This window comes from Hyla sarda, chromosome 2 (genome assembly GCF_029499605.1).
Source record: "Hyla sarda isolate aHylSar1 chromosome 2, aHylSar1.hap1, whole genome shotgun sequence".
NCBI lineage: Eukaryota > Metazoa > Chordata > Amphibia > Anura > Hylidae > Hyla > Hyla sarda.
In genome coordinates this window covers 359,870,918-359,885,970 of record NC_079190.1, presented here as the reverse complement: position 1 = coordinate 359,885,970, position 15,053 = coordinate 359,870,918, and the positions used below count along the sequence as shown (strand labels likewise).

Here is a 15,053-nt window from a genome sequence, read left to right as displayed (position 1 = left end):
GACGTATTCGGACATGGCAAGAGTCTCTGGGGCAGAGAGAGGATAAATTCTGCCCCGGGGTGGAGTAGTGCCCGGGAGGAGGTCGATAGGGCAATCATAAGGCCTGTGAGGAGGTAGAGTCTCAGCTTGTTTTTTGCAGAAAACATCCGCGAAGTCCATATAGGCCTTAGGGAGACCGGTTACTGGAGGAACCACAGAGTTACGGCAAGGGTTACTGGGAACCGGTTTTAGACAGTTCTTGGAACAAGAGGACCCCCAACTCTTGATCTCCCCAGTGGACCAATCCAGGGTAGGGGAATGAAGTTGAAGCCAGGGAAGACCAAGGAGAATTTCCGAGGTGCAATTGGGGAGGACCAAAAGTTCAATCCTCTCATGATGAGATCCAATGCTCATAAGAAGGGGCTCCGTGCGGAAACGTATGGTACAGTCCAATCTTTCATTATTTACACAATTGATGTAGAGGGGTCTGGCGAGACAGGTCACCGGGATGTTGAACCTGTTGACGAGAGAGGCCAAAATAAAATTTCCTGCAGATCCAGAGTCCAAGAAGGCCACTGTAGAGAAGGAGAAGGCAGAGGCAGACATCCGCACAGGCACAGTAAGACGTGGAGAAGCAGAGTAGACATCAAGGACTGTCTCACCTTTGTGCGGAGTCAGCGTACGTCTTTCCAGGCGGGGAGGACGGATAGGACAATCTCTCAGGAAGTGTTCGGTACTAGCACAGTACAGGCAGAGGTTCTCCATACGGCGTCGTGTCCTCTCTTGAGGTGTCAGGCGAGACCGGTCGACCTGCATAGCCTCCACGGCGGGAGGCACAGGAACAGATTGCAGGGGACCAGAGGAGAGAGGAGCCGAGGAGAAGAAACGCCTCGTGCGAACAGAGTCCATATCTTGGCGGAGTTCCTGACGCCTTTCGGAAAAACGCATGTCAATGCGAGTGGCTAGGTGAATAAGTTCATGTAGATTAGCAGGAATTTCTCGTGCGGCCAGAACATCTTTAATGTTGCTGGATAGGCCTTTTTTGAAGGTCGCGCAGAGGGCCTCATTATTCCAGGACAATTCTGAAGCAAGAGTACGGAATTGTACGGCATACTCGCCAACGGAAGAATTACCCTGGACCAGGTTCAACAGGGCAGTCTCAGCAGAAGAGGCTCGGGCAGGTTCCTCAAAGACACTTCGGATTTCCGAGAAGAAGGAGTGTACAGAGGCAGTGACGGGGTCATTGCGGTCCCAGAGCGGTGTGGCCCATGACAGGGCTTTTCCGGACAGAAGGCTGACTACGAAAGCCACCTTAGACCTTTCAGTGGGAAACAGGTCCGACATCATCTCCAGATGCAGGGAACATTGGGAAAGAAAGCCACGGCAAAACTTAGAGTCCCCATCAAATTTATCCGGCAAGGATAAGCGTATCCCAGGAGCGGCCACTCGCTGCGGAGGAGGTGCAGGAGCTGGCGGAGGAGATGACTGCTGAAGCTGTGGTAGTAACTGTTGTAGCATAACGGTCAGTTGAGACAGCTGTTGGCCTTGTTGCGCTATCTGTTGTGACTGCTGGGCGACCACCGTGGTGAGGTCAGCGACAACTGGCAGAGGAACTTCAGCGGGATCCATGGCCGGATCTACTGTCACGATGCCGGCTGGCAGGTAGTGGATCCTCTGTGCCAGAGAGGGATTGGCGTGGACCGTGCTAGTGGACCGGTTCTAAGCCACTACTGGTTTTCACCAGAGCCCGCCGCAAAGCGGGATGGTCTTGCTGCGGCGGTAGTGACCAGGTCGTATCCACTAGCAACGGCTCACCTCTCTGGCTGCTGAAGATAGGCGCGGTACAAGGGAGTAGGCAAAAGCAAGGTCGGACGTAGCAGAAGGTCGGGGCAGGCAGCAAGGATCGTAGTCAGGGGCAACGGCAGAAGGTCTGGAAACACAGGCAAGGAACACACAAGGAACGCTTTCACTGGCACTAAGGCAACAAGATCCGGCAAGGGAGTGCAGGGGAAGTGAGGTGATATAGGGAAGTGCACAGGTGAACACACTAATTGGAACCACTGCGCCAATCAGCGGCGCAGTGGCCCTTTAAATCGCAGAGACCCGGCGCGCGCGCGCCCTAGGGAGCGGGGCCGCGCGCGCCGGGACAGAACAGACGGAGAGCGAGTCAGGTAGGGGAGCCGGGGTGCGCATCGCGAGCGGGCGCTACCCGCATCGCGAATCGCATCCCGGCTGGCAGCGGAATCGCAGCGCCCCGGGTCAGAGGACGTGACCGGAGCGCTGCCGCGGGGAGAGTGAAGCGAGCGCTCCGGGGAGGAGCGGGGACCCGGAGCGCTCGGCGTAACACATATAAAGACTAAGCATTATCTGACAATACCCTCTCGCCACTCTTACAACTATTATACCATAAACAGGCATCATGAACAGTTCAGTTCCATTCCCTAAACCTTGTGACATGGGAGATTTCCGGATACTACAGTCATCATGGCAGGTCATCTTCTCTGTAAATACTGTGTCCGGTGTAGAAATCCACAATGGACACTGGCATATAATTGGATCATACATTTACGGTTTTCACAATCTCTAGCAACTATGGAGGTAAGTAAATAAAGGAACGGGGATAGGTGACGGAGGGGAGGAATATCAAAAACGAGACTAAGAGATATTGGGACGATGATATAAGTCCAGATTATGTTCATTCAAAAGAAAAACAGGAAAACAGAGGAAGCACTCACGGTTGAGGAGAATTGCAAGTGGTAGCTTTATTCGGTAGATGGTGCAGTAGACAAACTTCAGACAGCGGGACGCCAAGGACCTTCGGGCGAACTGGTTAACAGCTGCTTTCACACTGATCAAGTAGTGCTTTGTCAGACCAGCGTCCAGATTACAACTCAGAGTTCATAGTCCAGAATGAAGACAAGAGGAAGGAGGTGGGGGGGGGGGGGGGGGCGATAAAGTTAGGAATGTGTAGAATAATCAAATTCCGAGCTAAACATGGATTCAGTCCCATAGAATGAAGCTGAGGGCAAAATGGCAGAAGTAAACATAAATCAAGAGTCAGAGTCACCTGAGTAAAACAGTAGATTGTAGACCTTCTGGTCTAATAGAAAACAGCATGCTGTGTTTACGGGCCTCAGGTAGGGGCAGCATCAGGGTGGTTAGTATGCTTCTGGTTTTGTTACCTATTCTTGGGTGAGCGAGACTTCTGGACAGTGGTCCACTGAGCTAGTGTAGGCAAGCTAGGCAGGCATTGACCCATTTAAATTGGAATCCAGGATGGTATGTCTAATGGTTCAATGTCCAAGAGAGTCCATGACTTATCCAATTCACTTGGTGTATCGATCACAATGCGCCTACTACCTTTTTGAGTGGAGATCCCGAAAGGAAACATCCAGGTGTAAGGTAGCTGTAGATATGTGAGCCGTTGATGCAGTGGTTGTAGTATGCACCGTTTTGCTAGAATAGAAGGCACCAAATGTTTGAACACTCTAATTTGGGTTCCTTAAAAGTCCAGTGTAGTAATTTCCCCGTTCGCCTTCAGTATAGGCGCAGTGTCCACAAAACTTAGAAAACCACATATGAGATCTCTGGGAGGTTCATTCGGAGGAGGACGGGGCCGCAGAGCTCTATGTACTCTTTCCTCCACAATGGCCACCGCTCGTTCTTCTCCTAGGAGAATGGCAAAAATCTGCTGCATCACAGATGGCAGGGCCTCGATTGCATATGACTCCGGCACCCCTTTAATCCATATGTTCTTCCTCCGACTCCTATTTTCTTGGTCCTCAATCATAAGGAGCGCTCTGTTTATGTAAACTTCTTGTTGATGTAAGTGGTGAGCCGATTTGTCACCAAAAGAGACCATCTCAGTGAAGGCTTCTTCTAGATGTTCCGTGTGGGAACCAATATGCCGGACATCTGCTTTAATCTCTGTCAGCTCCTGCAAGACCAGCGCCAGCTCTGCCTTCATGGATTTCACTACTGCCTGCTGGGCAGCCTTCTTTAGGAAGGATTTTGTCAGGGAGAGTTGCGTACCCTCTGCTCCGAGTCGTCCTTTCATTTTGCCTTGCAGTGAGGCGCTGGTGCCATCTTGGGCGGTCTCGCCAGGCTCTGGCGCTGTTGTTTGTGCAGATATTCCCGACTGGTTTCTTTGAGGTTTCAGCATCCCTGGAGTGTCTCCAGTGTGAGGATTGTCTGTCTTTCCCATTTTGTGTGAAAATAAGGTGTTTATGCGATATATCAGGATCAGGCTGTGGAGAGCTACTTTGTTAGGCGGCCATCTAGCTCCGCAGTCAGGCTCTGCCTCCCACAAACAAACATTTTTTTTAACAAGTTTATGTCAGTTCTGCACACCAGAAAAAGTCTTGTTCATATAGTGTGGCAGGAGGTGAGTGTGGAATGGAAGCTTTAAAAAACTAAATTTTGAAAAAGCTATTTCAATTTTCAACAAGTTTCATCAGTTTTAAATGCCAGAGAAAGACTTGTTCATGAATTGAGGCAGCAGGTGAGTCTGGGCTTGAAGCTTAAAAAACTCTGAAAACTATTTTTTTGAGGTTTTTGTTTTGTTATAGTTTTTTTGCTGGATATTTTTTTTTATCAACTATAAGTGTCAGCCAGGCCCAGATTTTGGTTACAGCCAGAAAATACAGGTAACCTGGCATAAAAGGCCCAATAAACATTCACTTTTACTGTTAGAAATGATTGTTCAACCTAACGAGAAATGCTCAGTATTTGGTTAAACCCAGAAAATACAAGTAACATGGCATATAAGGCCTATTAAGATTTTACTTTCACCACTAGGAATGCAGTTTTAGTTGTTAAACCCAGCTAGAAAAGCTCTGTTTTTAATAATCACAGAAAATACAGGTAACGCAGAATAAAAAGCCATTTGAACTTTTACTCTCACTGCTTGGAATGCAGTTTTTGGTAAACTTTGGCTGTCTGGGCATGCTGGGAGTTGTAGTTTTGCAACACCTGGAGGCACCTTGGTTGTGGAACACTGCCTTGGAAGCCTTTCAATGCAGTCTTTTATTTTTTTATTTTTTTTATTTTTTATTTTTACAACCAAGGTGCCTCTAGATGTTGCAAAACTACAACTACTTGTCTGGGCATGCTGAGAGTTGTAGTTTTCCTACATCTACAGGCAGCAGTTCCCCAGATTAGGTAGCATTTTCCCCACATTGGCATAGTTTCCCCACATTAGCATAGTTCCCCACATTAAGTAGCAGTTCCCCACATTAGGTAGCAGTTTCCCGACATTAGGTAGTTTCCTCACATTAGGTAGTTTCCCCTCATTAGGTAGCAGTTTCCCCACATTAGGTAGTTTCCTTACATTAGGTAGTTTTCCCACAACAGGTAGCAGTTTCCCCATTAGGTAGCAGTTCCCCATTAGGTAGCAGTTTCCCCACATTAGCATATTTTCCCCACATTAGGTAGTGTTTCCCCACATTAGGCAGCATTTTTTTATTTTTTTATTTTACAACCAAGGTGCCTCTAGATGTTGCAAAACTACAACTACTAGTCTGGGCATGCTGAGAGTTGTAGTTTTCCTACATCTACAGGCAGCAGTTCCCCAGATTAGGTAACATTTTCCCCACATTGGCATAGTTTCCCCACATTAGCATAGTTCCCCACATTAAGTAGCAGTTCTCCACATTAGTTATCAGTTTCCCCACATTAGGTAGTTTCCTCACATTAGGTAGTTTCCCCTCATTAGGTAGCAGTTTCCCCACATTAGGTAGTTTCCTTACATTAGGTATTTTTCCCACGACAGGTAGCAGTTTCCCCATTAGGAAGCAGTTCCCCATTAGGTAGCAGTTTCCCCACATTAGCATAGTTTCCCCACATTAGGTAGTGTTTCCCCACATTAGGCAGCAGTTTTTTTTTTTTTTACAACCAAGGTGCCTCTAGATGTTGCAAAGCTGCAACTACTAGTCTGGGCATGCTGAGAGTTGTAGTTTTCCTACATCTACAGGCAGCAGTTCCCCAGATTAGGTAGCATTTTCGCCACATTGGCATAGTTTCCCCACATTAACCTAGTTCCCCACATTAAGTAGCAGTTCTCCACATTAGTTATCAGTTTCCCCACATTAGGTAGTTTCCTCACATTAGGTAGTTTCCCTTCATTAGGTTGCAGTTTCCCCACATTAGGTAGTTTGCTCACATTAGGTAGTTTTCCCACATTATGTAGCAGTTTCCCAATTAGGTAGCAGTTCCCGATTAGGTAGCAGTTTCCCCACATTAGCATAGTTTCCCCACATTAGGTAGCAGTTTCCCCACATTAGGTAGCATTTTCCCCACATTAGGCATCAGTTTCCTCACATTAGGTAGTTTTCTCCACATTAGGTAGCAGTTTCCCCACATTAGCATAGTTTCTCCACATTAGGTAGCATAGATTCCCCACATTAGGTAGCATAGATTCCCCACATTAGGTAGCATAGGTTCCCCACATTAGGTAGCATAGATTCCCAACATTAGGTAGAGCAATTTCCCCACATTAGGTAGTTTCCCTACATTAGGTAGCAGTTTCCCCACATTAATATAGTGCCCCCCAACACAGACACAGACAGACACACACACAGAGACACAGACAGAGACACACAGAGACACACTCACCTGGCTTACCTCCAGTGGCGGTGGCCTGACGAGTAACGTCCCACGTGAGACCCAGGCCGGCCAGGAGGCTCCCTGTTTTAAAGTGCCCGCTGCATTATTGGGCTGCGACCGCTTTAAAACAGTGAGCAGCGGTGGTGCAGCGGCAGGGCAGGCCTAGGTGGCCCAAGAAAAATAAATAATCGTCCCCGTGAGAGACTCGGGGCTATTAGCAATACACCCGGGGCTATAGCCCATTAGCCCCCCGGTCGAAGCCCCTGTAGGTCACTATACAAATTCTTAGAAAAGTTGCATAAACATTTAAAAAGTTTTAATTAGTCATGGTTTGTATGTTCAGACCCCTACCAATCTCTAGATATAGTCATGTAAAAGGTGCAGCCGAGAAGAACACCCCATATCATGGCCAACTTTTGACATGCCCCTGCAATATGTCAAAAGTGTTGTATCATGACAAAGACACTTAAATATGACATAAACTTATCTACCTGATATTGGTAGATAGTTTCATTCCATGTGAATGGTTGTGTATTAACCCCTTCCAGCATAGGAATGTTATGCATTTTTATGTCTCGGTGACTGACGGCAAATGTATGTACAAAAATGTCCAGTTGAATATCATGCAACACAGTGATAGGAGCAAGACTGTTGCTGTGCCAGGCAGTTAACAGTTAATGCTAGTCGGGTCTGGACCAATCAGAATGGTTGTTACGCCGAGCGCTCCGGTCCCCGCTCCTCCCCGGAGCGCTCGCAGCGTTCTCCTGTTCGCAGCGCCCCGGTCAGACCCGCTGACCGGGAGCGCTGCAATAATGTCCCTAGCCGTGATGCGATCCGTGATGCGGGACGCGCCCGCTCGCGATTCGCATCCTTGCCCGCTTATCAGACTCGTTCCCCGTCTGTGCTGTCCCGGCGCGCGCGGCCCCGCTCCCTAGGGCGCACGCGCGCCAGCTCTCTAAGATTTAAAGGGCCAGTGCACCAATGATTGGTGCCTGGCCCAATCTGTCTAATTAGCCTTCACCTGCTCCCTGTCTATTTAACCTCACTTCTCCTTCACTTCCTTGCCGGATCTTGTTGCCATTGTGCCAGTGAAAGCGTTCCTTGTGTGTCCCAAGCCAGTGTTCCAGACCTCTTGCCGTTGCCCCTGACTACAATCCTTGCTGCCTGCCCTGACCTTCTGCTACGTCCGACCTTGCTCTTGCCTAATCCCTTGTACCGCGCCTATCTCAGCAGTCAGAGAGGTTGAGCCGTTGCCGGTGGATACGACCTGGTTGCTACCGCCGCTGCAAGACCATCCCGCTTTGCGGCGGGCTCTGGTGAATTCCAGTAGCAACTCAGAACCGGTCCGCCGGCACAGTCCACGCCAATCCCTCTCTGACACAGAGGATCCACCTCCAGCCTGCCGAATCCTAACAGTGGTCCCATACTGGCAGTCCTTGTGATTGGTCAGCCAGAAGTGACTGACCAATCACAGGCATCTTGGCAGTGTCCCGCTATTTACTGATTCTAAGAAGCTAATTTCTTAGCTAGAGAGTCGGTAGTGTAGAGAAAGAACTGTGCAATAAAAAAAGTTTGTCCGGCTCACAGTGCTGTAAAAAAATCGATGTGTGGCCGGCTCACAGTGCTGTAAACAATCGCTGTCTGTGCCATCATAAAAGTGTCCCCAGAAGAGTCGCCATTACCCCCTCTGAGCCATCTGCTGCCTCCTGTCCTTACAGATCGGTCAGAAAGAGTCCTGTCAGTAAGGTTGTGAGTGGCAATGTTTTGCTGCCTCACCAATTATCAGTAGCCTCTTACTTTTGCAAGATAGTGCACCATAATTTGAACACTCCCCCCCCCCCTAGGTTGACCTAAAAGTGACTGCCTGTGCAGTCTAAAGTGTCTAATAAAAGAACATAAAATCCTTAATTCACCATCCTGCCAGATCTGTGTTGTCAGTGACAAAGTCAGATCCGTGCCTGTCAGGGACACAGTCAGATCCGTGCAGTCAATGATGCAGTCAGATCTGTAAAATCAGTGACACAGTCAGATCCGGGCAGTCAGTGACGCAGTCAGATCTGTAAAATCAATTACGCAGTCAGATCTGGGCAGTCAGTGACGCAGTCAGATCTGCGCAGTCAGTGACACAGTCAGGTCCATGCCTGCAGTCAGTGACACAGTCAGTCAGATCCGTGCTGACAGTTAGCTTCATGCCTGTCATTGATGCAGTCAGATCCATGTGTCAGTGAAGCAGTCAAAACTGTGATGTAGACAGTCAAATCCGTGCTGTCAGTCATGCAGTCAGTCAGATCCGTGCTGTCAGTGACACAGTCAGTCAGATCCATTTCATCAGTGACACAGCCAGTCAGTCACATTTCTAGTGTGCAGTGTAGTCACAGTCAGGATAAAAAAGCAAATAATGGTCAGCACATGCCACACAACTATCATAGATGCAATAAGTGTACAGGTGCAGGGTTTGTGACTGAAATACAAATGCAAACAAGTTACAGCAGCACACTTCTAGTGCTAAGACATGTAACATAACACATTTTGAATAGTAATACTTCTATAGAGAAAATCGGGGCTCTTTGTTACCACATTATCTCTATATATAAATCCTATATACACACTGGAACACCAATTTTATACACAAATAGAAAACTTTATTGAGAACATCATTTAGTAAAAGCAATTAAAAGGGACAGTATAGCCAGACAAAAAAGGAGTTTTTGTCCTTTTTTGTCTGGCTATACTGTCCCTTTTAATTGCTTTTACTAAATGATGTTCTCAATAAAGTTTTCTATTTGTGTATAAAATTGGTGTTCCAGTGTGTATATAGGATTTATTTTTAGTCATCAACACACTCGACTTTAAATATACTGGTATTATTTTGCCCTTTCTTTGGATTTACTATTGATTTCCTGTATCTTTACAGAAGGTTTGTCCATCATGGACTTTCGGGCTAAGGAAGCTTCTTGGTTGGAGCAGGCTAATCTTTTATTCTCTGGGACAGCGATAGCCAGTAATGATCCGGATCAGTGCAATATTAGAGAACTGAAACAATCTCTAAGGAATCTATCACACCGACAGATGAAGACCTGGTGGAACCGGGCCTCTTTGGAGAACTATCTACATAAACATCTAATACCTCGAGGATTACGAGTACAGATTTTTCCCTCTTTTGGCCTTGACCAAGAAGTCTATGTTAAGAAGTGGGAAGAGGCATGCAATACTTGCTCCAGGACACTCATGATGATCATCATGGAACATAATACACAGGTACTCATGGAGCTAGGTATACAAATTGAGAAGACAGAGACAGATATTGCTGCCATCCTGCCAAATAATGACTACCCATCATTCAAGCAAGACTTGGAGGAATCCCAAACTATCTGGGAAAAACAAATTAAGGCTACAAAATCAAAAAAATTCTTAAGAGACTCTAATGATTTCTCTAATAACAAGGTGTATAAGTGGAAACGGGGCCCAGTGGAGAGACGACAAAGATCACCTTCAGTCTCATCATCCGTTTCCACAGGAGTGGAATCTGTGGCGTCATCCAGGTCCTCTGCGAGAAATGCACAATATGACGGGAGACGACGCAACTACCGCAACAAAGCAAACACAAGAAATGAAAGGCAGGAGAGAGTCAACACCAGGAGCAACGACACTAACCGTAAGGTAATTAACCTGTCTAAACATACCTTAACTCCCGAACAGGAACAGGTCCTAAGCTTAGGTTTAACTTTCTCACCAGCTGCCTCTTTTGATTGCTTCACAGCGGTAAAAGATCTGCAATTATTCGCACGGAAATTAATTTTTAAGAAACTGTTTCATCCCTCCCCTATACAAGCACCTTTATCTTCAGCTCAGGCACCAGCATCTCCCAATACGACTGCAGAAACTGAGGCACTACAAGCTCTTCAAGATCTCCTAGAAGAACAGGATACATCAAATACGGGTAAGTTCCCTAAACATGTTCTTACGTCTTCCACTAATTTCCCTCAACTGACAATATGCCCTAGTGTGGATATTTTTGTCAGGCTGGTAACCGCTGAGCTTGAAAAAATTCCCAACAACCGTAAAGGCGACAATCTGACACCCGCACAAAGAAGGGCACTAATGGAGCTGGGTCAAATGGACGACATTGTAATCAAACCCTCGGACAAAGGGGGCAATGTCGTCCTATGGCCTAGATCCATGTATGAACGTGAGGCACAGAGGCAGCTGAGAGATTCTCTTTGTTATAAACGCCTGACATTTAATCCCATGCAAAAATTTACAGAGGAATTGTCGAATATATTGAGTTATGCATTTGAGAGCAACCTCATTACGAAAAAACAACTAGAGAGCTTACTGCCAGAGAACCCTACCACTGCGACATTATATCTTTTACCCAAAATACACAAGCAGTTGGAAAATCCACCTGGGCGTCCAATTGTCTCTGGCAATAATTCTCTTTGTGAACCCATTTGCAGATATGTGGACCACTTTCTAAAACCCCTTGTTGAGTCTCTACCATCTCATGTCAAGGATACCACAGATATCCTAAAAAGAATGGACGATGTTCAATTGGACAACGAAACCCTTCTGGTCACCTGTGATGTGGAAGCTCTGTATACATCAATCAGACACACGGATGGATTGGCGGCAACCCAATTTTACCTAATGATGTCGGATTTAGACCCAGAACTGAGTGAGTTCATTTTACAACTTCTTCAGTTCGCATTAATGCATAACTTCTTTTTGTTCAAGGATGTGGTCTTCCTACAGCTCCAGGGAACGGCGATGGGGGCGGCCTGTGCGCCCTCATACGCCAACCTTTTCCTGGGGCTGTGGGAGAGGACCATATTCATGACTGAACCCGCCCCTCATATTGAAAAAGTTCTACAGTGGGGCCGCTATATAGATGACATTCTCTTTGTCTGGCAGGGCACGGCAGAAGAGTTGTCCACGTTTATGACATATCTGAATACTAATGAACTAAACATAAAATTGACCTATAAATGGGGGAGGTCGAAAATGGAGTTCCTGGATGTATTGTTTGATGTTGACCAAGATGGTTATATCTCAACAGATGTGTATCGCAAAAAAACCTCTACCAATACTCTTCTTCACGCTTCCTCTTCTCACCCCCATGCACTTGTCTCCAATATCCCGACAGGTCAGTTCCTGCGAATCCGACGGATTTGTTCCACGGATGAACACTTTGAAAAACAGGCTAATGATCTATCTCTACGCTTTCAGGAACGGGGATATCAAGAAAGGGATATCACCAGAGGCTATGCACGAGCTAAGGATACACCACGAGGCAATCTGCTTACCCAGTCCAAAAGGAAAAAGGGAAATGACCAGGTAAGATACATATCTACTTACAACACCAGGTGGCGTCAATTACAAAGAGCCCTATGTAAACACTGGTCAATCTTACAAATGGACCCGATACTGTCTCAATATATATCACATAAGCCTTCAATCACTTACCGGAGATCAAGGAGCCTCAGAGATATGCTGGTCCACAGCCATCATAGAGGACAACCAGTGCGGCGATTGTTTGGGTCAAAAGGACCAAAATGGGGCTGCAAACCCTGTGGGGGGTGTGTAGCCTGTCCAAATGTAGAAACCACTAATGAATTTTGGAATTCGAGTACAGACAAGAGATATGTGATTACACACCCTATTACTTGTATTACCACAGGAGTGATCTACTACGCCACCTGTCCTTGTAACATGATTTATGTTGGACTTACCTGCAGAGAATTCCGTCGGAGAATACGGGAACATGTCCTAGGAATTGAAGCAGCCAAGGAGGAAATAGATCTACAGAAGCTAAAAACCATACCCCGCCACTTTCGTCAGTACCATGATTGCAACAGCACCCTCTTCAAGGTGAGAGGCATTGATAGAGTGGTACCTGGACCAAGGGGGGGGGAATTGGAGAAAGACTTTGGCACAGAAGGAAACTATGTGGATCTATAAATTGAGAACCACTACTCCTTTTGGCCTCAATGAATATAACAGTTTTGCCCCATATCTGTGATTTTTTGTGATAGTATAATCTTCTACTATCCTTTTTATCAACACTAGTTATTGCTATCTGATCCTCTTTTAGTTTTGTGGTCCTAATTATTTTTAAAAATTTTAAGAATTTTTCCCTACCTTTTTTAATTTTTTCTGGTTTCTTTTTCCTTTTCATTATATATACATATACATTTTTTCACATTTTATAGGGTTTCAAAATTGGTCCCGTATCCAAAAGAGTCTGGAAATTTGAAGAGAGCATTGATGACCATCAGCAGCAAAGCACTTGTCACTTTATTGAGTAGAGCCACCAGTAATCGGGTACTATAGGAATTATTGTTATACATAGTATTGTTGAATAAAATTATTGATATATATTCCTCTGTCTTTGGAGGTGTTGATTAACAGTCGTTTTGTCTGATACACTTCGACATATATACATACAGCCACTAATTATCTAATTTTTATACATAATAAATGTTTATATTGTTCATACACCTTTAGTACACGATAGGCTATGGGGTACATCACTTCTCCCATTTAACACCACTAACACCTAAGTTCGCACATATACTATTTGTATTTACTATATAAACTACTTTTATATATGTCAATCATTCACTATACACCTTAATAAATCACATATCTTCACTTATACACACTTATCACTTAAACCCCCTTTTTTTCGCTTCTATTAGCGAAGAATTCAGTCAGCAACATAGCAACATTAGGTTCATTATCTTGTATGTGTCACCTTTTTTGCACTGTTTTTTTCACTTTTTTCACATTTTCCTTTGCATGTCTCACTTATATTCACTTGCACTTTTGTGGCACTTTTCACTATTTTATTATAATTAATGAAAAACATGAAAAGTATTATTTTTTTTCAAAAAATATTTTTCCCCTGCAATAGGGATTGAACCCCCTATGGGGTTGGTGTGTGTACATGCCTGACCGCTGCACTGCCTCCACTCTATGAGCGGCCTTGATATATCTTGTAGTCTGACACATGCATACATACACGGTGCGCTCCCTCCCGAGCTTTGTCCTCTGTATTTTCTTATTCTCTTTTTCCCTATTTTTTGTTTTTAATGGCGCCTCTCTTCTCCATCTTCCACTACCTGATTATTTCAGGCACGATATGCCTTGATATCCGCTCGTGTCTTTTCGGATCCTAATACCTTTATTCTTGGTGCGCACCGCGCATGCGCGGGTTATTCCCTCTGTCTCGCGGGATGACGATGGTGGACGCACCTTGTCATCGCGCACGCGCGATGCGCACCAAGATGGCGCCAGATACCGGGACCATGTCACCGATCCAGGTGAACTATATTGTAATTATTTACCTATAGATCCCTATTGGCTGGTATGTTGTATATATACCCCCACAAACTAGACTAGGTCATACTCCCTGAGGAAGCCAAACGGCGAAACGACGTTGGGGTACTGGTGTTGTGTAGGTAGGTACACTGTCTATGTCTTCCAGCCTGTGCTCTGTGAGTGGGGAAGTTCTCTGGGAATGCTTATCCACTGTGCTTTAATTGCACATCTTTACTTTCCTTTCCCCTTTCTCCTGACCACTCGCTGGAGGCTATATATGCAGTGACCTTCTTTTCTAGGTTAGGTTTGCTTTGTGGTGCAATTCTTTATAGGACTGTGATGTATAACTTATAATTATTGTTATACTGGTGGCTCTACTGTATAGTTAAGAATAACTATGTCATATTTTGCACCTCTGTAGCCATACTAACCAATAATATATTACCTGCCTTATCAACTCCTTTTTTGTCTGGCTATACTGTCCCTTTTAATTGCTTTTACTAAATGATGTTCTCAATAAAGTTTTCTATTTGTGTATAAAATTGGTGTTCCAGTGTGTATATAGGATTTATTTTTAGTCATCAACACACTCGACTTTAAATATACTGGTATTATTTTGCCCTTTCTTTGGATTTACACATTATCTCTATAGCAGCATTGCAATTTAAAATGGTTTATATTAAACATATATTTTAGTGGTAGCAGTGCGCTACTGTAACTTGCTTGCATTTCTATTTCAGCCACAGCAGCGTGCACCTGTATACTTATTACATCTATGGTAGTTGTGCTGACAAATATTTGCTTTTTGTTTTACATATGTGGATGGAGTCGCTGCCTCCATTTTGGTTCGTGCACACTATTTGGCAAAATGGTAAGCTAAGAACCTCTATTTTCTCTATAGCAGTAGACCACCACGATCAGACATATTATCTCCTATCCTTTGGATAGGGGATAAGATGTCTAGGGACGGAGTAACCCTTTAAGGCTTGTCTCTAAAAAATATTGATAGTCCAGTAAGGCTAAGTTTCCATTTGGTTTTTTTCTGACAGTTCTTGGAAAACTGCCACTGCAGTTTTTGAGCCAAAGTCAGAAGTGGATCCATAATGGAGGAGAAGTGTAAGTCCTTCCTTTATATTTCCCATTCCTTTTGA

The 15,053-nt window shown here is 45.2% G+C and overlaps 1 protein-coding gene across 2 annotated transcripts; it reads left to right on the top strand.

Moving 5' to 3' along the window:
* Positions 1-10,108: 10,108 nt before the first annotated feature.
* Positions 10,109-14,393, top strand: LOC130357954 (uncharacterized). Of its 2 annotated transcripts, XM_056560727.1 has the most exons (6): positions 10,109-10,242; positions 10,343-10,522; positions 11,040-11,257; positions 11,494-11,916; positions 12,318-12,450; positions 12,792-14,393. In XM_056560727.1, the coding sequence occupies exons 4-6, from the start codon at positions 11,597-11,599 to the stop codon at positions 12,885-12,887; spliced, it is 549 nt and encodes a 182-aa protein (XP_056416702.1). In that variant the 5' UTR covers positions 10,109-10,242; positions 10,343-10,522; positions 11,040-11,257; positions 11,494-11,596; the 3' UTR covers positions 12,888-14,393. The 2 variants fall into 2 exon arrangements, with proteins under 2 accessions (XP_056416702.1, XP_056416701.1); XM_056560726.1 differs by lacking the exons at positions 10,109-10,242; positions 10,343-10,522; positions 11,040-11,257; positions 12,792-14,393 and having other exon boundaries at positions 11,333-11,916; positions 12,318-12,371.
* Positions 14,394-15,053: the final 660 nt, after the last annotated feature.